Source organism: Syngnathus floridae, chromosome 7 (genome assembly GCF_059516105.1).
Source record: "Syngnathus floridae isolate MCC-2025c chromosome 7, RoL_Sflo_1.0, whole genome shotgun sequence".
Taxonomy (NCBI): Eukaryota; Metazoa; Chordata; class Actinopteri; order Syngnathiformes; family Syngnathidae; genus Syngnathus; species Syngnathus floridae.
This window is the reverse complement of record NC_142419.1, coordinates 15,508,003-15,530,494: the sequence shown is the minus strand read 5'-3', so window position 1 is coordinate 15,530,494 and position 22,492 is coordinate 15,508,003. Positions and strand designations below refer to the sequence as shown.

The following is a 22,492-nucleotide window of genomic DNA, read 5'->3' as shown; positions in this document are numbered from 1 at the left end:
TATTTCAATCCTTCCTTCCCGAATATATTCCCATCCTTCCTTTTTCCCCTTTCCATTCTTCTTTCACCTCTTCAAGTCTTTTCTACGCACATCTTTAAAACGACTTCTGTGTGTGTGTTGATGTTTGTCTTGACATAAATCAAAAGTAATTGCCTTCCATGTGCTTTTCATTCATTGCTATGAGCGCATACACACACACACACACACACACTGAGGATGCGCTACTGGAGCTGAGGAGGTTCGAAATGTGAAAAAAAAGGCGCAATTACGGAACTGAAATGCCCTCACATGTGGGCAAGGAGAGTCCCATCCTCCCCGAAGCACTTTCAGCTGTTAACCAAACTCACAAATACAAAACAAAAACACTCCGAAGGAACTTCCGTAAGCCAAAAGTGGGGCCCGGCTGCTGACAGTCAAAGTACCGCCGCATAAGAAATGTCCGCTTAGAAAACACCATCAAGGCAAATTTTCATAACTAACGGCCATGTTGGTAACTATGTGGTCACTTGCAGCAATGACATCATCCCCCAAAAAGTTCTGTTGGCGACGTTTAGGTCCATGATTCACACGCCAAACAAAGTGAAACAATATGGCTTCGCGCTCTGGGCTCGGCAGCCTGTTAAAAAAACGTGTTGGACAAAGTCCACGCCGCCAAGGGCTGCTTTTGTTTTTCTTGGTTTGGAATTAGGAATGTCATGTCCGACTTTTTTTTTGCGGGGGGGGGGGGCAATGAGGATGTTGTGACAATCAGAGTGTGTGTGAATGTTGCAGCGGCTGCACACACAGACACACACACTACTGTGTGTGTGTTTCATTTGTCGGAGCGTGAGCTCTAAAAAATAATGGCCCTGATAGCCCCTGATACCTATGTGAAACACACATATATTTGTACGCATTACACATGCACACACACCCTGGAACAAATGGGGACCAGATTGTTGATGAAGATGATGTAAAGGAGCAGGCATGCTGGTCTCCATGGCCAGCGAACTGTGTTGAGTAAATGTTGCGTGTGCGTGGAACTCGCTGTGTGATTAAGGCAGATGATCGCAAACCTGGGCCAACGATTTTTTCTTTTCTTTTGCTGCACGTCACTTTTTGGACATGGTGGGCTAAAGAACATTTATTACGCAACTCAAAGATGACATCTTCGTTGGCGTGTGTGTGTGTCCAAAAGTTTTGATTTACGTTGGAGGCTGAAAATGAGTTAAGTGTTGTTTTTATTGATACTTAGGTTATTGATGGTTACTTGGATACATAGCAGACATGCTAACTATGAAGCTGACATTGCCGATGTGGTTTAAAGTGAAAGAAGGTGCGTGTTAAATTGAAAGCTGCAAAATGGAGGACATGAAAAATGATTTTTTTTAGGGATTGTCCCAACTGCCTGATTTTTTTATTTTATTTTATTAAGTGTATTTATTTAAATGTATTTATTTATTTATTTATTTTTTTAAAAAAAAATTGACTACATTTAAAAGATCTAAATCTAAAAGAAAAAAAGGGTGCCCTGTTGACTCGGTGTTGACATGTTCGCATTCCAGGCGCTAACAAACTGTCAGCCTTGTCATAAACAACACGTCGTAAAATGTCGCAAAGCGGACCGTTGTGCTCTTAACGTGCGATGTTACGGTATGGCGTGTTTAGGAGAGCGAGGCTCCGGCGGAGGGCCCGGTTCGAACTGGTGCGAACTTGTTAAAATGTCATTGAGGTAGTTTGCGAAGCAGCTGTTAGCGTGCATGCGTGTTCACGCGCTTGTGTGAGAGAGATTTTTGTGAAGATATTTTAACTCGCGATATATTTAGATTAGCGTCATTAAGTCATTCAATAAGTTAATTAGACAGCTGGCCTGGTCTTGAGTGTGGTTGTGTGTTCATATTTTCCACACTAAAAATGTAAACCATTTGCATGCTCCGTCATGTCTCCGGTTTTACCGACACTTAGCATCAATTATAGACCCCAAATTTCTTTTGGGACTCATTAAAGCAGGGCTTGCTGACGGAAACTTTTGTCACACACATTTGATGTTTAAAAAGAGCAGTCGCTCAGGGCCTCGGGATTGGTCGCTTACCTGAGTGACTGTGATGCCATTTTCCACAAAATGGCCGCCTGCTGGGTTTGGATAAAGACGGGTTTGTTTAATTTATATTTCACAAACACGATGGTCACTCGTATACAGTTTCAGACGCATACGTAGAACACGACAATTTTTAACTTGACTTCCCCTTTTACCGTGTGTGTGTGTGTGTGTGTGTGTGTGTGTGTTGGACAGTGTCAGCTGTTCTAAGCCCCCTATCTCACCCTTACAGACTGCAGACCCCCCCAAAACCATCCCCACACACCCCCTTCATGTGAACACAACTGCCCCTCTCTATCCTGTCAGCTGTGCACACACACACACACACATACATACACACACGCACACACACACACAAAATGCCAAAGATAGACACGCACGCGTTAGAGATGAGGTTAGAGGGAATGTTTAGATAACTTTGAGGCTTTGGGAGGTCAAGATTCGTAGACACTGGAATAGATTGTGTATGTGTGTGTGTGTGTGTGTTAGCCCATACAAAGACAGGTGCGAGTGCACTAATGCAGTTGTGCGACACTAGACACCAACGAGGAAGATTACGCTCAACGAGCTGAAGACAGCCACTGTTATTATGGAGTGTGTGTGTGTGAGTGGTGTGATGACACAAAAGGCATACACACATGCACGGAGAAGGTCAACATGCTAAAGGTGACCCGGCGCGCCGCTCAGCAAGGCGGCGTGAGCAAATGTTGCACGTGGAAGAGCCGGGAAGTGGGGGGGTGGGGGGTTGGGGGGGAGTCGAGGAAACGTGTCTGTGAGTTCGCATTCCTGCCGGCAAGTTTGGAGCGTCTTCTCCAACTTCAAGTCTGACGCGTAAATCATTCGGGCGTGAACTTTTCGCTGCTTTTGAGCCCTGCAGCATTGAGCCATAAAAATTATGGCTATTTTTCTATTTTCTTCTATTTTTTCTCTCATGAGGATAAACGGTTCAGATGGATGGATGGAGAACCTGCTTTTGCTCTTTGGTTTTCTCCATTCAGGGGTTTGCTTGATTTTTCCTGATACTAAACCAGCTTTCAATCATTAGTAACTTTTTAAAGGGGCGTGGCCTAGTCAGTGGAAGCTCATTGGACAATTAGTCCAAACGTGAGCATACGGACGTGAGTTGTGGGCTACAGCTGCCACCCGTAAACGTTTTCATTTTCTCTTTGTGTGTTTGGTCCCTTCAATCAACACGGTCAGCGGCTGTGGTTCTTCTTCACCACTTGGAAGGTTTTCACATGACACCTTAATTGCGGAGGAGCTCTGGGGGGGGGGCAGAACTACTTCCCGATACCAAATTGTCGGATGAGTAGGGGCAAGGCAACCAGTCTACCCTGTTAGGACCCTATGAGATCATTTGGGGAGCATTGTGTGCGTGTCAAGGTAAGATCAGAAGAGCACTGAACTCACTGGGTTTGAGCAGGAATTCACACCAGGTCCAGTTACTGAGCCTGCGTGCGCCTGTGACAGATGAGGCCTGGAGTGATTAGGTGTGTATATATAGTCGTGTGTGTGCTCAGATAAGCAGCGCTGTGGGTGCGCGTGTTTGTTTACAAAGCACTACAAGCCACAATTTTGATCATCTTGATTTTAAAAATATGGAGGAATCATTTAAAAACTAACATCCTAAATATTAATCATAATAAAAAATAATAAAATAAATAGCTAACTAGAATAAAATATCACAAAATATATTTGAAAAAGATCCTCATGTGCCTCTTGTTGCTAGGCGGATTTCACTGTGATGTGCCGGGAGGGATAACAAGAGATTTAGGAGGGGTGTGAGGAGGAAGGAGGGGCTCCTTGTTTGCTCACCACTGGCGCGGTTGCTCAGGGAAACAACAGACATCCTTGCGTCCAAAATAAAAGAGCACAAGGGAATCATGGGAAATTGTGTGAGGGGGGAGGTGGGGGGGTTAACGGGGGCGTCCTGAGTGTGATGGGAAACGGGGGAGGAGAAGAGCACGAGTGAGGATGGACAAGTAGAAGTCAAAGACTAATTGGCCTTGGGGGAGGTCTCGGCTTTGCTTCTGCTCATATCCGCTCTCATCGTTTCGTCCGTTTTTTTTTGGACATTCGAAAACTTGCGCAGGCTCGTTCAAATGTCATTTTCCAAGGGCCTGGCGGTAATTTGGGGCGAGCTCGTAGGTGACTTAGGAAAGTCTGGCGTGGAGGGTTCCTTACATTTTGTTGTGGAGGCAGCAGCTGCAGCAAATGAAGAAAAGGTGACATCAGCGGGGAGGAATTCTCTCTCCCTTTCTGCCAGCTTCTTTTGTTTGCCGTGATTCTTTACGTTCAAGCTGCTGACACATGAAGGGCAGCCGGTGGGAGGTGGGAAGGGTGGGGCAAGGCGGGGGTTAACGTGGGGGTCGCCACACTGTAAAAGGTCGGGGAGCCTTTACCGATAAGGTCATTTGGCATGCACACATGTGGAAGCTGTCAGGTGCACACGCCAGAAGAATTTCACTTGCTCTCTTGTAGAGATCATGACAATGACCCCGGCCGTCAATTTTTCTCCTTTCCTAATTGGTCCTCATTTGGACCTTCAGTGTGTGTGTGTGTGTGTGTGTGTTCTAAGGAAACCATCACATTTTGATCCCCACAAGACTTGAGCGAGAACACATCCAACTTTCCTTCCTGCTCATGATTACATCAGCACATGATCGCACGCACGCACACATGCACACACTTTTCGCACGCGCTTATGACATCACCTGCAGCTGTAAAAAATCTTGCGCCCGAGTGTATTTTCTACATTTTCGCAGTTTGAGCATGGGAGTTTGTCGCCAGGGTTACAGCAGCAGACGGCTTCCGTCCAATCAGGTTTCATGTGTCATGTGATGTCATCGGTTGCCTTTTCAGGGTCTTAAACTCTGCTGGCGTTTGCGCTAGGATTCTCCAAAGTGGTTTTCCAGAAAAGTTATGTTTTCTGGGGTCACATTTTGAAAGAAAACGTTTTTATTTTAAAAAATAAATGTCAAAAATGTTTTGCTAGATTTGTTTGTATTTCATAAAAGGCAGACAGGAAAGGAGGAAAGGCCGTTTAGCGGCGGGCGTTGCTAACAGTCGGCTAATCCATCAGATGCGATCAAAGGTAGCCGACTAACGCCGGCTTATCCTCCACCTTGCGGCGATCACCTTAATAAGCTTAAAGTAATCAACGCGCCTCTCTTTAGCACCATCGTCTATTCCTCCCAGACGCGACTTGCATGGACGTCGTGAGAACATCCAGTGGAGATTTTTAGTAGCGACTGTTTATAAAGTTTGTGCTGGCAAACAATAATAATGAATAATGAATGATCGATGATGGAGAAACTGAACGCTGCTGAAACACTTTGTCCTTTAATGGATCTTCTGCTGGGAATGATTGCTAGCATTAGCATGGCGGTTAGCCCCACTGACTAGTGCCTCAGTTAAAATTTCACTTCAAATATCGCCTACACAGTTATAAAATTTTACAATGGTTGTACCGTGAAATTCTTTCCAAAAGGGACATTTATTAGTTTTGAAAGAAATGACTCAAAAGTCGAGCAGTGTCACGCCAAATGGATCGTGTTCCACTATAATTAGCGTGCTAGCAAATTAGCGGCCCTACAATCAACAGTGAAGCTCTTCGGGTCATCAGGGAAGCGAAGAGGAGGAGGAAGAGAAAGAGGAGGAAGGAGTGAGTCATACGAGCAGGCGTTTAATAAAAAGCAGCCCGCATAATGATGACGATGATGAGTGTTCCGCATGGTCGCCGTGCGCAGAAAGTGACCGACGGTCAAAGAGTTGTCAAATGAAAACGCACAAACGAATCCAGCACACAACTCAATTGAGAAGACACCCAACTTGTAAATCAAGGCAACGCTGCATGTGCTACTTTTTACGCGGCTGTCGGCAGCCCCTCCGCGGACATCGCCCTCTAGTGACCAATTGTGTCACTAAGCATGATTTAATCGTGAATCATTCATTATTGATTCATTTAGCGATTTGAATGACTATTTGATTCGCGGTTGGTCCCTGGGGGGGGGTATGAAGATGCGGCAGCACAGCTGGGCCAAAGCCTGGTCTCGAGCTTCCCCGAAAATATCCTGTTCTCACACACACGCACACACACACACACTCTCATGCCAAGACAATGGCCTGCTAATCCCTGCTGTTGATTGGACGAGAGCAGATTACCCAGAGGGCACCAGCTGTCGGCGAGAGGCGAGGCCCACTTTCTTTCGCCGTGTTTCTCTTTCACTCACACACACATGTACACGGGCAGCCATGTCACTGCTCAAATGCTAACGGTGACGCATGTTGATGTCTTGTGAAGGGACAAAGCGGGCAAGGTAGATAAAAACGTCAGCTCCGGCTTTTATTTTTAGCCCGGCCGTCCATCTTCATCGCACATGAGCTACACCATCTTTTCCGAGTAACGATAGTGAACGAAGTCACACGTTCATTGGACAAGTTGGTCTTTAAAAGACCGGGTGGAAAATTAGCGTAAAATAGCTGCTTCAAACTAAAATGGCAGACTTCCTGTGTCTTTTGGTCCATGTCTTCCCGAGATGTTTTTCTGGGTCGACTCATGATAGACATGGCTACCAAATATCAATATTGCAAAGAGAAACCTCGAACCAATTCCCCATGCAAACAAAGCTAATAATGATCATGCATTTGTTGTATTTATGTGTGCAGGCACCACAGAGCGGGTATGTCTGGTTCAGGGCACGGTGGAGGCGCTCAATGGCGTCCACGACTTCATCGCAGAGAAAGTACGAGAGATGCCGCAAAGCAGCCAGAAGTCGGAACCCGTCAGCATCTTACAGCCCCAGACCACGGTCAACCCTGACCGCATCAAACAGGTAGAGTGTGGAGGGCCATCAAAACTTGAACCTGAAGTCTGGCGTGAAAGTAGGGACCGGAAACCAGAAACAGGAATAGGAAGGTGACTAAAAGTTTGGAGAGTTGGCGTGAGGCAGGAAAACGCCACACAGGCACACACAAACATTACCCCTGCTCAAGTTAGCAGCAATTAGTCTCATAGATCGCTAACTTGGCCATTAGCCCGCTCTTTCTCTCTTCACGATAGCCGCCTAGTCGAGTCTGGCAGTGATAGTGTCTATTGACAGATGATGTCCGCCAAAGGGAAAACACACACTCACGCGAGCAGCATGCGATTAATTAAAAAGCTGGTTTAGCAGTTAGAGGCTAATGATGCTAACGCAATTAAAACGATCTAGCCACTTGTTGTGATGTTAATGGAGTCCTGTAGATACCCTGATACTCCCTCAGGGGGACGATCACGCCAAAGTCACCGTTTGCCAATTCGAATGTCCTCATGAAGCCTCATAAACGTGGACTCGGCACATCTCAGTTTTGTTTTCTTTCAATAAGACTAATCCAAGAAACAGCACGCTACATGCTAACCGGTAACCACGAACACAAAGAATATACCCGCGCGTCAACAATTTGTCGAGGGCAAGTCAAAGAATTTCTGTACTTTGTAAATCATCTCGATGAACACCAGCTGCTGGTCACGGTGGCGGCTGTTGGCTAACAAGAGCGGTCGCCGCCTATCAATCATCACAACGTCGCGTTCCCTTTTGTCTCGCCGCCATCGATATGGACGAAGAGAAACATTAGCCACCCCTTCAAATAGACTCAACGCTCTATTATTCGTGTGAGTGTGTCTGTGTGTGTATAAATAGTACGCAGAGTGACACGAGGCTTCTCCCTCCATTCCAAGTTAAAGATACGTAGTTACCAAGTCCCTGGCTGAGTAACATTTGTGTGCGGGTGGTATTATGTAAATAAGAATTTCTTTCAGTAAGCGTCAAATAACTAAAGATTGACTCTGTTGTTTAATTTCACACTTGTTCGTTTCCATAATATGTAAGTTCTCGAAGACTAAAAGAACAACTAGCTCCTTTTCATGGTGACTATTTAGGGCTGTGAAGTCTTAGACATGCACACAAGCACACAAACTTGACCGCAGTTTAGTCACTTCCTGTGTCCATTTCCTGTCACCTTTGACCTCAGCCATGGACACCTGTTTCCTACTTCCTGTTATTGCCTCTCCCGGTAGGAAGTCCACAAAATGTCACCCTCATGTTAAATTTGTAGACTGGTGCTTTTGTTCGAGACGGATCTAAAAATATATAGTAGCATTTTCTGGCAAATTTGAGTCTTGTAAAATTTGTCGCATTAATTAAGATGTTTTCCCGCCTAAGATGTATTTGATTTTTCAAATCCCGTAATTAGATAATTGCTTCAGTTAGTTATCATGAATAATAAACGCAACCGTAGTAGTGGGAAAAATGAGGATGATGTAAACGTGCGAGAAAAAGGGGGCGCTCATTAGTGCAGGAGGCCATGCGACCGACTAAAACGATGGTAGAAGCGAGCCATCGATCGTTAGCAGACGTGGCTTCTGTTTCTACTCCCACGACTTCTTCTTCTCCTCTGTGTGCGTGGGAGGAAAAAGCTGATGGGTACAATCTTTTCGACTACCTCCCTCAGTGCCTGTTACTTTTTGTTTTAATCGTTTTTTTTCCTCTCTTTTACTCGCTCCTTTACAAAACACTGAAGGTCGAATCGAAGCTTTTGTTCCACTTTTCTCCACTAGGTGTCACTAGTTTGTACTCCCCGTTTCTCCTCACTGAAGACATCGCCCCCTCCTCCTCCAAGGCCAAAAGTCTTTTCATTTGCACTGCATCTTTTCATTCACTTCAAAGCTGAAGTTGTTCATTGTAAAAGTCTCCATTCAGCCACCCACATTCATGTCGGGCACAATGCACACTTTGCAACTCACATTTCAGAAAGAAAAAAGAAACTAGTAGTAAAAGCTCACCAGTCCCCCCGCCCAAAATTTACTATTTGCCCACAACTGTCTTTAAAAAAGAAAAGGTATCCTCATAAAAGATTTCTTTTCTTTCCAATTAACTCCACTAAACTGTGTTTGTGCGCACTGGCTGCCTTTCACTTGCCTCTCATCTCAATACGGTCGTGGAGCTGTTTCCATGGCAACAGTGACCCACCGAGTCTTGTTTTTGCGGTGAAGCAGCTTTTTACAATCCCCTTCTCTCAACTCAACGGTGTCCTCCGCTCTCTATCGTGAGTGTTTTGTTTTTTACCTTGTTGCCGTGGCGACGCTGCACCGTCCTCCACATCTCCTCCGTGCACTCTTTCTCGTTGCATCCAAATGTTACTTCACGTCCAGCGGGAGGCTTGTTTGAGGTCACGCCATCTTTAAGAAATTAGAGAATGCGCACAATGAAGCGTACCAGCCGCATTATTGGTTTGCGTGAACAACCTAGTCCGTTTTTGCATGCGCAATCCTTCAGTATGTCAAATGTGTAACGTGCGCTTGTGGTCCCGTTTGGCAGGCCAAGCTGATCGTGCCCAACAGCACGGCGGGCCTGATCATCGGCAAGGGCGGCGCCACCGTCAAGGCGGTGATGGAGCAGTCGGGCGCTTGGGTGCAGCTGTCGCAGAAGCCGGAAGGGATCAACCTGCAGGAGCGCGTGGTCACCATCAGTGGCGAGCCTGAGCAGAACCGCAAGGCGGTGGAGATCATCGTGCAGAAGATCCAAGAGGACCCGCAGAGCTCGTCCTGCCTCAACATTTCCTACTCCAACATCACCGGGCCCGTGGCCAACTCCAACCCCACCGGCTCGCCGTACGCCAACTCGGCGGAGGTCATGCCGGCGGCGGCCGCTGCGGCGGCGGCTACGGCTTCCTCGCTCCTCGGCCAAGCGGGTCTGGCCGGGGTGGGCGCATTCCCCACGACCATGTCCAGCCTGTCGGGTAACGACCTGCTCACCATCACGTCCGCCCTCAACACACTGGCCAGCTACGGCTACAATACCAACTCTCTCGGGCTGGGGCTCAACCCGGCCGCCGCCTCGGGGGTACTGGCTGCCGTGGCGGCTAACGCTAACCCCGCGGCCGCCGCCGCCGCCAACTTGCTGGCATCCTACGCCAGCGACGCGTCCACCAGCGCCGCCCACCAGGCCGCGGGACTGGGAGGCTTCTCCTTGGGCTCGCTGGCCGCCGCCACCGGGGCCACCAATGGGTACCTGAGCGCCACCTCGCCCCTGGTGGCGTCCTCGCTGCTAGCCACCGAGAAGCTGGCGGAAGGGGCCAAGGAGGTGGTGGAGATCGCCGTGCCAGAGAACCTGGTGGGCGCCATCCTGGGCAAGGGCGGCAAGACGCTAGTGGAGTACCAGGAGCTGACCGGCGCTCGCATCCAGATCTCCAAGAAGGGCGAGTTCATTCCGGGAACCCGGAACAGGAAGGTGACCATCACGGGATCGCAGGCGGCCACGCAGGCGGCGCAGTACCTGATCAGCCAGAGGATCACCTACGAGCAGGGGGTGCGTGCCACCAATCCCCAGAAGGTGGGCTAACCCACCACGCCCACAAGGAATCGCGAGAGGGAAGAGGAGAGGAGAGCGTTTTTCTTTTGTTCTTTTTCAACCCCTCTGGGTCGTCTTCTCAGTATTACCCCCTCGAAAAAAAAGTGCTGGGATGACGAAAAAAAACAAACATGTAAAATGTAAATAAGTTTTATTACTTAACGTCTTTACGGACTTTTTATTCCTTTTTGTTGCGTAAATTAAGATGTTTGTTTCGTTTGCGTACTGTGGACACGCTGAATGACAGGAAGTAGGGGAGGGGAGGGGAGCCGCCCCAGCCTCCCCACCCACCTCCTGCAGGGTTTCAGTTTGCCCCTCCCCTTCCCTCCCCCCTCGTGAGGGTTCCGTGACTGCACAGGTGTGCGTACGGCAGAACAAATGCACCCGCCCCCTAACCCCAGCCCCACCCCTGCCCCAAATCTTCCGTCCCACATTGATGACCTCACGTAGCGAGCGAAACTGTGCTGCGCGGCGTGACGACATCATCGCTATTTATTCTTATCAGAGGAGTTGAATGTAAATGTTTTAATTTAATGTTTTTGGACTGCAGATGAATGCTAACGCCACATAGTGTAATATATGTCTTATTTAAGCCGGGGGGAGGGGGCGCCGCCTATGTTAGGGGTCTGCTCGTTAGCATCCCCCCCCCCTTATCTTGACCCGGCTTATCCTCCCTGGCGCTCGCTAAACCATAAAATGGAGTCCTTGTTGGCTAAAAAGCACTTGGGGACTAACTACTGAAAAACAGGCGGCGAAGGTGGCAGCGGTTACTGGCGTGCTCTGTTTGTGCGTTCTTTTGTGCTGTTGTTTTTTTTTTTGTCTGTTTTTTTACGGTCGGAGTACACTGAATTGTTGTCTTAATGCACTGTGAAGCGAGGGGACGCAACTGGACGACTTTTTGCATGGCAGGGAACACTAGCGAATATGAAATATCAACTATTATACACAGTATGAATATTCCGGAAGGCATATGGAGAGCCGGGCGTCAATCGGCGGAGGTTCCTTGGGGAAAAGACGGAACGTCTGGTGGGAGCCAGGAAGGGGTGGGGGAGGGGGGGGGGGGGCAATTTCCCTAAAACAATAGAACATTTCCCCATGATGTCACACGTACTTCCGGGTGGCAAAGGACGGATAGGATTGAATGAAACCACGTCAATGGCTCGAAATTAAGACATATCAAATAATTATTGCTTGACTAGCGGATTAATCAGCATAATTCGATGTCAGCTCCATGTTAAGCGGGAATCCCCAAATTGTTCTCGAACATGAACTGGGTTGACACCGTTGTGAAAAAGTTTCGTTTTAACCGACCGGTTAGGTTATCAGCGGTATTTTGTTGCTGTTACTACATGAAGTGTGTCCTCCTTTCTCAAAATGGCAACACACATACTAGCTAGCATACTAGCCGTTTTGCTAAATGACTCAGAGGCAACATTAGCTCCAAAAGCAAACTTCTGGATTTAAAAACAACCAAACACTCTCAATAGTTTTTCCTCATGCCCGTGACCCTCGCGAGGATAATTTCAGATGGTTTTCATTTCAAGTCAGTCGCCCGCTTTTCTGCCACCCGGAAGTCCCCTGGCGCTAATTGTTTACAAACAATCGAAAAAGGTCTTATTGAAGTGAATGTAAAAAGTCAGCAGCGGGGGTGCGTTGGAGTCATTCACCCCGGCGACCGTGCCCGAGTGGGGATTCCTCTCCTTCCTCTTCCTTAGTTTGTCTTTCGGAGGCGCCGCTGGGCCAGCCGGCGAGGCTGTCTGGTAAGGAGGCTTCTTTACTCCATCTTTAACTCCATCTTCACGCACTCCCCCCCAAAACACCCCCCCCCCCCATCCCGACGCCGCCCACCCACGTGCCCCTACCACATCGCTCCACGGGCGGCGGCCATGATGCATGCCTCCTCTTCTCGTCGTCTTCTTCTTCTCCTTCTGCTGCTGCTGAGGATCTTTGATGAGTCAAGCAGGAGGTCTCACTCTTCTTCTTGTAGATGTTGTCATGGCGACCATGGGACCGTTCCACTAGCTTGTTGTAGGACAACGGTGAAGCCCTGCATATTGGCGGATTAGGGAATCTGCAGATTTTTTTTTCCCTATCTTCTGTGATTATGAACTGTTTTTGCGCTCAGGCCAAAGCAATAAAAGTATTACTTTGGCGCCATATGCTGTCTAGGAACTACGCTGAAATGGGCTGAGGAATTTCATTTAGGCACTGCTGCCGTCTTGTGGCATTTTAAGGAGCTATGTTGAAGTGCATTTAGGAGTTTTATTTGCACACAACTAGTGCTTTGTTGCCATCTAGGTGTCAAGAATCGAAGCAAGTTAGACAGAACCAGGTCTTTCTCCACTTGTGGCATTTTGAGTCAATTATAACGCTTTTGGGAAGGGGTGAGGGCAGCCATTTGCGGATTTTTGCGGGTTCACGATATCGAAGACATCTCAGCTGAGTGGTGACTCGCTGAGCATTTTAGCAGATTTGCATGCAGCATTGCGGACTTCCTGCGGGGGCAGTGTTGTGCGTTCAACCTCCTTCTGCCCCTTCATTTGATTTGATGAAGGGATACGTGTTGTCTCGTCCCGTCCGTTTTCCCGTCGCGACGCTATTTTCCCGACTGATCGTAGTTTGGTTGTTTCTTTGTTTTTGTGTTGGTGGGGAAATGCTGCTACTAAGAAATGCTAACTGAAAAACATACAAAAAAAAAACACATATCGAGCGCAAGTTTCAAGAAAAAATAAGTCCTTCTCAAAGCTGTGCCAAATTTTTTTTTTGATTTGATATCGCAGACGTACAGTACTTTTTTATACCAGGAAAAATGTGAAAAAGTGCCAAATGAATGACGCATATTCTAAATCGTTTCTATCAAAAGCAGGGAAGCACTTCATCAGTGTTAGCCTGGACGCTTCGCAAATGCAACGGTTGAGGGAATAAATAAAACAGAGGGATAGCTTAGCGTTACCATGCTGGAATATGGAGAGGAAAAATAATGTGACTCCATCGCATTCTTAAACCCTTTTCTAGTGAAGATGTATTTTGTGGGACTCGATGTTTAACTTTTTGCACGTGTATATTGCATGACGTTAAGTATGGACAACAAAAAAATGGAAAAAAAAAATCACTTTAGACTTTGTGTCGTTCATTATCAACAAAAACATCGAACAAACCCCCGAGAACAAATCCCCAAAAGTCCCAAATCACTGCTATTTTTTTACGTCGCTAACATGGATGCTAACGTCTACTTCGAGCTCGGCCCACCAGTGCGTCCCTGCACACGCTCCGTGCCGTTTCACTTTTTGATGTTTTTTTAACGTAAATCAGTATTTGATTAATTTCTTGATGAATCTGCCTAAAACAAACTCAAAGCAGTATTTAAGTTACGATGAAGCATCCCTTTCCTGTCAAATTCGAACAAAAAAAGACATTTGCACTAGTTTTCGTGTGGCCAGGGGCCAAGCTGGGGAATCGGGGAACGTTTACTACAGTTTGTGCCGTGCATGCTCGGTCTAATCGTTCTTTTTCACGCCATTTTTTCACCACCGCTCTTGTGAGCGGCCAGCAACAGTCACCTTATCGCTAGCATGCTAATATGCTAACTAGATGTTTGCGACGTTTCCATGAAAAAAAAAAGACCTTTTACTACTTTCTACTCTTACCACACATATTATGGGACCCTGGTCAAACCCACAAGCCCCCCCCCCCCACCCAAAAAAAAAAAACTTGCCACCAATCACCCCTCTCAAAACTACCACTTTGAAACACCAGCAAGTGTCGACTGCATTTGTCATATCACTGTTTCCTGTTTTTTCTTCTTCTGTGGTTTATTTTGCTCGTTTGTGTTTCACTAACTGACAAATTGCCATTTTGTGTGTGTGTAGCCTGTTTACTCCCAAAACAGACACCAAGCCCTTTTCACACAAAATTTTCACCAAAAAATTGGTCATTTCATCAATAATTTCCTCGCTCTCAACTTTCCACTGTCCTCAAAGGAAGCATTCCGGCAAAATTTGGGGGTTTGACTTCAACCTCGCATTCCGTATCGGGAACCTTCACACAGCGGAGTGAGCTGGGGAAAAATCTGGCTTTGATTAGCAGTGAGAAAGTGAAGATTCATGATTTGGATTTTGCTGCTTTTGTTAGCATTGTTGACTCGCAAATGCGCTGGTAGACTTCGGCCCTCCATTGTGTGTCGCGGGTGAAAAGTTGGTGTGAAAGGGACTTCATTCATGACCTCTTTTTTTGTTGCACTTCACTGCCCACACACACACGTTGCTCCTCTTGCTCCTCTCTCCGTTACCAGTGCCAAACTTCCTGAGGACGCCCCCCACCCCAAAAAAAGGGTGCCACCGATCATTCCGAGCTTCGCGTCTCTCTCGTATCGGGACAGCCCGTGAAGTCAGCATGCACCGCCCTCCCCCCCCTCCATCACATGACGACACCACTACCACCGCCACCCCTCCCACCACTCCCTCCTCCTCCAGCAGGATTAACCCTCCCTACCCTCCGTTCGTCCGTGCGTCCGTCCGTCCCCGGCCCAGGTCCGTCCGAGGAGCCACCCATCCCCGCCAGCTGCTTCCTAACTCTTGTCATGCTGTTCTTCAGCTGTGGAGCTCCTCATTGATCGTGTGCCATAGTGTCAGGGGGCACCTGTCACCCCTTCCTCACCCTTTCTCTCTGTCTCCTCTTTCGCTCCATTTGTTGAAAAAAAAAAAAAAGATTGAAAACTCCCCCATTTTTTCTAACGACAAAGACTTTGGAGCTGATTTTCACCCCCCTCCTCTTCTCCACCACGCCACCACCCCTTGCTCGCTCGCTCATGAACTTTATTATTGATCTTCCTCCTCCTCTTCCTCCTCCTCTGCCTCCTCCTGTGTTCATCTCCAGCTGTCGGGACAATAACTCTCCATTCCATAAGTCCAAAAGAAAAAAAAAAAACCTCTGTGAGACTGTGCAATGCTCGCTGATATGACTTTTTGTTTTTTCTTGATTTCTTTTTTTTTTTTTTTTTTTTGCGGAGCCCCAGACATGACATGGTGAAAATAATTGATCGCTGCTAGCTACAGGGGCAAGACAAAAAGCTAATTTGTGGTCACAAAATATTCAATTGTAGTCACAAATTACAAAATTGTGGCCACTCAATACTAATTTGCTAAATATTTTTCATTTTGTGCACGGTTGTGGGCACATATTAATATTTTGCGAACACGACATACTAATTTAAAGTCACAAAATACAAAATTGTGACCAATAAAATACTAATTTAATAAATTTGTATCTTGCGCGCACATTATATATATTAGCGTTTTGTGTCCTGGTCATATCGGCATTGCGGCTACAATTAAAACATTTGCTCTCCATTTCATGTCCGAGGCTCCGTATTTTTTTGGCTCATCATCGGGGACAGAAAAAAAGAAAAAAAAAGGGGGGGGGGGGGAACAAAAAAGGGAATTTAATCATACAAAAAAAAAGTTGTTTCTTCACCCTTTTTGTTGTCATTGTAAATAAACTTTCTTTGTACAGGGTGGGGCAGCATAAAGACTTTAGCTGTACTCTTGTTAGTCGTGTTTGTCGTAGCTGCTGTACCGCCCCCTCCGTTTATGAAGTCCCCCCCCCTCGTAAGACATATCACTTCACTCGTTTAGTTTTTTTTGCTGGCTCGCGGCGCTGCTAACTTTGTGCAATACAGTCGGGTTTCCAGCCAGCCATCAGCACATATCCTCTTCCTCCACGTCATCACATGATCAAAAGTATTAATAACACCACCAGTGACAATAATTGTTCATTTCACCGCATGGCTCTCTCTGACTTCCACCCCCCTGATTTTATGCTGCCCGTCGCCCCATTTCCAAACACACACGAGCTATTTATTTCCTAACTCATTTAAAACAAAAAAAAAAACAAATGAGTCAAAAGGGAACGACTGGAAGAAGAGAAAATATTTTTTGGTTTTTTTAGTATCCAAGTAGTGGTTGCTTTTTAACACCGTTGATGAGCTGACGTAAAAAAAAAGAAAAAAAAAAGAAAAAAAGAGTATTGAATATTAAATGTAACTGTAGCATTGTGTTTGTAAAGAGACAAAAAAAAAGAAAAACAACATAGTGAGTTTGTGTTTGTTGACTTGTGGATTACCAGTGAAGTGAAGGCCATCTAGTGCTAATAATAAGAATATTAATAATAACTACTACTATTATTATATGATATATGAGGTCATTTTCTAAGATTCTTATTTTGCCACAGCAACAGCAGTCATTATAAATGTTCATTTTAGCATCACCTGTCTTCTGTTGTCTTATTCTTCACCTTCCACCACACTCTGCATCATCACACTTTAACACATCAGGGGCTGAGCGTGCCTGCGTGTGTTTGTTTGTAGGACAGGTTGGATGGATGGATGGACGGATGAATGGCTGAGGGTGGGATGGGGATTTGTTTTGTGTCCAGTGTCCACCAACAAGCTAAAACCAGTCAGGCTTCCATAACCCCTCATGGAAGCTCCTGACGTCGTTATAGCTGCCAACCATGTGACCATCATGTGATCTGACTCAGCTGACTGTCCATAACCCCGCCCCCCGAAACCCTCCACTCACCACCAATCAATCCACCACAGCCGCACCACCTTTCAAAGTCACCTGACCAAACCAAAATCAACCAATCACTGTCCTCCTCCACTGCTGCTGCTGCTGCTGCGCACCATATGATGTTCTCCATTGATAACATACTACTGTACTACTAGTGGCACCGTATGCGCTCACGCGTCTGCAGGCCTGGGGAAGAAAACAGCCCTTTACAGGACAACAATCGGCTCAGTGTATGTCCACTTAAAGACAATGATAGCAATTTCGTTTACATCCCTTTCAGTAATCCCCTCTATGCAAAGTACGTCGTATATAGGACAACAATCGACTTCCATGAATGTCCCTTTAAGGACAACAATCGGCTCGTGCATGTTCTTTCAAAGACAAAAATCTTGTACAACAATCAGCTCCATCGACACAAAGTTGGACCTGTGTATTTCCTTATGAAGACAATAACCGGCTCAGTCTAATCCTCGAAAAGGACAACAATTGCTGGGATATATTGCCTTTCAAAATTTCAGCTGCAGCAAACTAACCTCGAGATTATCGACCGCAACATTCTGACAAACTTTCCACTAAGCAGTGTCGGACAACAAGCTAGGCATGTCCCAGAACCAAATTCGGTACTCTGAACCAAAGTCGATACGGTTGTTTGGTTTATGCTAGCATGCTAGCTTGAACACTTGACAAAAAAACAACAAAGACAGCTGGCAAAGCAATGGCAGCACAATTTATTTTAACGGGACCAAACGATGCATGAGCAGCTCAAGTTCTTACTCATAAGTGAGGGAAGTATGGATCTGTGATGGACCACAGTGTAGGGTTGGGGTCAGGGTAAGGAGCAAGAGCCAATTAGGTTAGATCGGCTATTCGAAGTAACTGCTACAAGGTCCCTCCAGGGGCTTTGGGCCTCGGTCATCTGGATCAGGCTTTATTAGTGATGTTGTCTCTCTGGTGAGCTATTCATGGGCATCTCCTGCCAGGAGAAGACTCACTGGAGGGAATTTTTGTCTTTCAGCCAGCCTGGAAATACCTCAGGAGGTTGCCTCGAACAGGGAAGTCGAGGCTACCCTGCTCAAAATGCACTCCTCGCCATGACTTGCGTAGGAGCACTTACGTAAGGCGATCCCGCCTACAAGATGCAGAACAATCTCTCCCAAACGAAACTGCTTGGTGGAAAGGTGTCAGGGTTCGGCGCTGTCCTCCCCCGGAGCTGCAGACTACACTAGAGTTCATATTGGCGTACGTGGCGCTACGAGGTCCACCTTAACCCGTTTCCATGCCAACTACAGCGGAGTCAGTTGCACGGCAACCAGCCGCCGGTAGAGGCCCGGAGGAAGGAAGACGAAGTCAGGGGCGTGCTGCCGATTCTCAGGGTGTTGTCGTAGTTCTTGAAAAGAAATTTTAGCGCGTCTCCTCCCGACCGAGCCCAAAGACCAGTCCGCCCTTTTGTCAGAACCAGCCGTCAATCGATAGCATCGTTTCTCCGCAGAGAGAGCGAGAGAGACACTACTAACTTAATGTTTACAACCCAAAACGAGACCAACAACGCTGTGGAAAGAATGTCAAGCGACAGAGGAAGCGAGCGGACGCTTCTTTGTCGACCTACATTGAACTTTTCCGCTTACTTTTGTCTGTGACGTGAGCTCATGTACTTTTTTTTGTCTTCAAACCATTGCATGTGACTGTGAGAGTGTGCAATGAAACTGTGGGGGCTGGACGATGACGATGATGATGATGATGAAGGTACCCTTTTCTGTGACGTCCGTCCAGCGACCGCTCGTGGACCAATGAATGCTATTCTGTGACCATGCAAAGCTGTCAAGTTTTGTTGATTTGTACATGGTCCAATAAACCATTGAAGCAAAGTCGCATTTTTAGTCATGTGACCACAGGTAAGTGGAGGTGGTCTGGTTGGGGGGGGGGGCCCGTTACGCAGAAGGGTCCGTCCGTCCGTCCTCTTGACATATCCATCTACCCACAATCCTCCTGTGCACCAGAGCCATCCGATCAGCCAACATCCGCCATGACTCCACAACACGCCGGGTTCCTGCAGCCGCCCCCCTCTCCATGCCATCGGCCGAGCGGCTTCTTTCCGGCAGTTGTCGCAAAGCCTTCTGGGAAACGGAGTCCTCATTCACAGCATGGTCCGACCAACCTCCCGTCACTTTCCTCCTCCCACACTCTTCCTCCTTCCTCCTCATCCGCCAGATAAAGAAGCTCCTCCGGTGACAAGGCGCGCTCGTAGAGTGTTACCGCAGGATTTTAGAATTTTAAATATTCAACTAAAAGGTCCTCCTCATAATTATTGTCCATGAAGATGAAGCCGTTTGGGAAACACTTGCTTTTGACTGTCTCACATCTACTAATTACCACCAAAACATTCAATATTCGCCACGTAGGTTCTTTGATTTCAGAGTGTTGGATGTGCCAAAGTTTGAAGGTCTAGCTCAAAGATCTAATTAGATACACTGTCATTAACAAACGTTTGTTTTTGTTCAAATGCAGAGGGACGTCAAAGATTTAAGTGGAATTTTAAGATAACCATAGTTGACAGCAAAAGGTAAAAGCAATAAAACTCCATAACATCTCAAATTTGATAATAACTGACTGTTAAAGTGAATGAGTGTTATGAATGTTTTTGAACAAATGTCACAAAAATCCAAAGAACAAGCAAAGTCATTTGTTGACACTCACTTTGAGATGCGGTGCGTTCAACATGCCCAACATGGTATTTTTTTATGTCGAGCTGTAATCACGCCCAAGTGCCTCATGGGAGCACTTTCTGCTTCCCGAATTGGCGTCAGATGCTTCTTGTTGATTCTGCAAGCACATCAACGCTCATTTAAGGTCATTTTGTTAATTTAATTCAGGGGTGACACAGTCAAATAGTGGTTAGGACAACTGCTAAAATAATAATATGTGAAATTCAGTTATAGTCATTGAATAAAGCCATTAAACAAGCAATATAGTTTATATTAAACTCACACAAGTGGCCTTAAAGCGCTATATTGGCAGCTAAAACCGAAGCTCACAAGTGATCTTAAAGTTGTGCAATGTAAGAAATAAAGGTGATGAGAATGTTTATAATGTGTGCTAAATATGATGTACAAATAAATGTTTGTTGTACTAAATCATTTTTCCAGTGGGTGCTTCATGTGGGCGGGACCAGCAGCAGCAAACCAAGAGCTAAAGGGAAGGTAAGTTGTATGTTTTAGTTCAACGATGGCGCCCCCTTTGGTAACTTACTGTACGTGCACCCTGCAGAGCAATCAAGCAATAACGCTATTGCTTGAGTCACGTGACCTCGATGAAGATGATGAACCTAAACTTTACCTCACCAAATTAAACTTTAACCCAAACCAAAACTGAATGTAAAACAGAATAAACCTAAAGCAGAACGAGGAACAATTTGAAACAAACTACAGCTAACAAATAAACCTAACAAATACTCAAGTGGAGACCAAACAAACGAGGACTGTACATGAGCCCATGAACCAAGAAATGCATTTAAAAGGGCGTCTCTTTGTCAGTTGACTAGTGACGACACACTTTCATAATGTTACCAATTCATTTGTCATAAATATGTACAGTTAACATACAAAGTTTTGACTCAACTTACACGACTTGTCTGATGAACATTAGCTTAGCTAAGATGCTACGACGAACGTCATTCGTGTTGTTTCCAACCATCAACGCACCTGTCGGCAACAGCTTGTGTGTGCATCCTGGTGATTGACGCGTTCACGGGCAGCTCGGAAATGTGTGTACTGATATGTTCGACGAATTGAATTATTTGAATGGCTGTAAAAGTGTTCACGTGTGTATAGATTCAATTAGATGGGGAATATTTTCGAGGTTGCGAGTGTCTAATAATAATAATAATAATAATAATAATAATAATAATAATAATAATAATAATAATAAAATAATAAAAATAATAAAATAATAATAATAATAAAATAATAATAGTAATAATAATAATAATAGTACACACTGTCCATCAAGCAGCAAAGGGGAAAACATCCCAAACCCCCACCCTTGCAACACAAACAAAAACACACACACGGTCTTTGAACTAAACCTCGACAATGTTTAATGGGAGTAACTCTTAATCAGAATGAATCTAAGACAAGTCTAAGATTTGACTGTCTGAGTGGATTAAAACAAGGCAGCAGGGCAGATAAGAATGTTTTATCTTGCCTGGATGCATCTGCTATGAAGGACACATAAAGGACACACACACGCACACAAGCAAATAGGTCCACACAATGGGGGTACGTGGTGATGTGGTTTCCAAGGCAACAGCAGCAAGCTGCAAAGGGAGCTGCTTAGAGAACATATGTTACTCTTGACTGATCACACACACACACACGGGTGCACAGCCTGGCAACACATTCAATGTCTGCAGGCAATCACAAAGAATTCTGATTTTGAAGACTCGGTCCCGATCCTCATACTGGTCGTCAATCTACTGATGCTTAACCAGGCCCTGGTCTTGTACTTGATCATGGGTCACTTTCAATTTCCTTATCCTGCTCAATTTCGATTTCCTGATTGGAGACAATTTCCTGCTTCTGATCTTCATTGTGATACTGGTTAATTTCAGTCAGGCCACATTTATGATGATATTGTTTCTAATAAAATGATTTAACATTGAACTTGTGTCCGTGACATCGCCATAGCTGACATGATTGACTCCCGGTCTTTCGTCTTCGTGTGTGCTTGAGCGTGTACTGAATGGTGGTCTGGGCCATATTCATTACAGTCAGTAAGTGAGTGGGCTGGGGGGGGGGGGGGGGGGGGGGGGGCAGACATAAAGAGGGGGGCACAACATTAGTAGGCCATCAAGTTGCTGCTGCAGTAGCAGGGAACGACTACTGATGTTTGCCGCAGCCTCACACACCAACACGGAGAACTGTTGTGTCTTCTGGTGTGTTCAAAAGTGAAAAGACGGGTTAGGGTTCTTTCATGCACATAGTGGTCCACTGCACGCAGATTTTTGGTCCAATGGGGACATTGGTGACTCCCCCCTACACACACCTACACTTTCCCACCAACACACTGGTCCTTGGCAGGTCCCCATTGCCATAGCAACGCTCCCGTTGCCGCAGGCGAGCTGCAACGATGTGCACTGCTGTTTGCAAATAAAAGAAAGTGAGAGGGAGGAATGGGGGAAGGGGGGTTGGCTCGCCAATTCATTACCTCTATATAACAACTCCCCCACCCCTTGCTATTCCATGCATCAGCTGAGCCCAGCAAAGGCCTCAGCATCCGCTCAGCAGTCCGAACACGTCGCAGACAAACTTCCAAGCTGCATTTATTATTCATCTGCCAAAATTCGTACATGTACAGAAAAACGGCAGTCTGAAGACTGAGTCGAAAAGCGGGACACAGTACAACTAGTTAAACTCCGCCAATATATAAGTCATTCATGTTTTATGGCGAGTCAGCCCAGC

General features: G+C 46.2%; 1 protein-coding gene and 1 long non-coding RNA gene across 4 annotated transcripts in view; one reads left to right on the top strand and one right to left on the bottom strand.

The window, feature by feature from the left end:
- LOC148395555 (RNA-binding protein Nova-1-like) overlaps positions 1-18,901 on the top strand; it is a 36,091-nt gene extending 17,190 nt beyond the window's left edge. For both annotated transcript variants that reach the window (XM_088380287.1, XM_088380286.1), the window contains 2 exons: positions 6,746-6,912; positions 9,436-18,901. In XM_088380287.1, coding sequence (XP_088236413.1) covers positions 6,746-6,912; positions 9,436-10,458 — 1,190 coding nt within the window. In that variant the 3' untranslated portion in view covers positions 10,459-18,901. The remainder of the gene's footprint in view (positions 1-6,745; positions 6,913-9,435) is intronic.
- Positions 1-20,745, bottom strand: part of LOC148395554 (uncharacterized) — a 39,221-nt gene extending 18,476 nt beyond the window's left edge. The window contains exons 1-4 of one of the 2 annotated variants that reach the window (XR_015859352.1): positions 20,656-20,745; positions 19,731-19,856; positions 9,184-9,296; positions 3,993-6,895 (exon numbers count right to left, since the gene is read on the bottom strand). This is a non-coding gene — a long non-coding RNA (uncharacterized LOC148395554). Of the gene's footprint in view, positions 1-3,992; positions 6,896-9,183; positions 9,297-19,730; positions 19,857-20,655 lie in introns of those variants that run through there. The other variant, XR_015859351.1, reaches the window with a different exon arrangement.
- Positions 20,746-22,492: the final 1,747 nt, after the last annotated feature.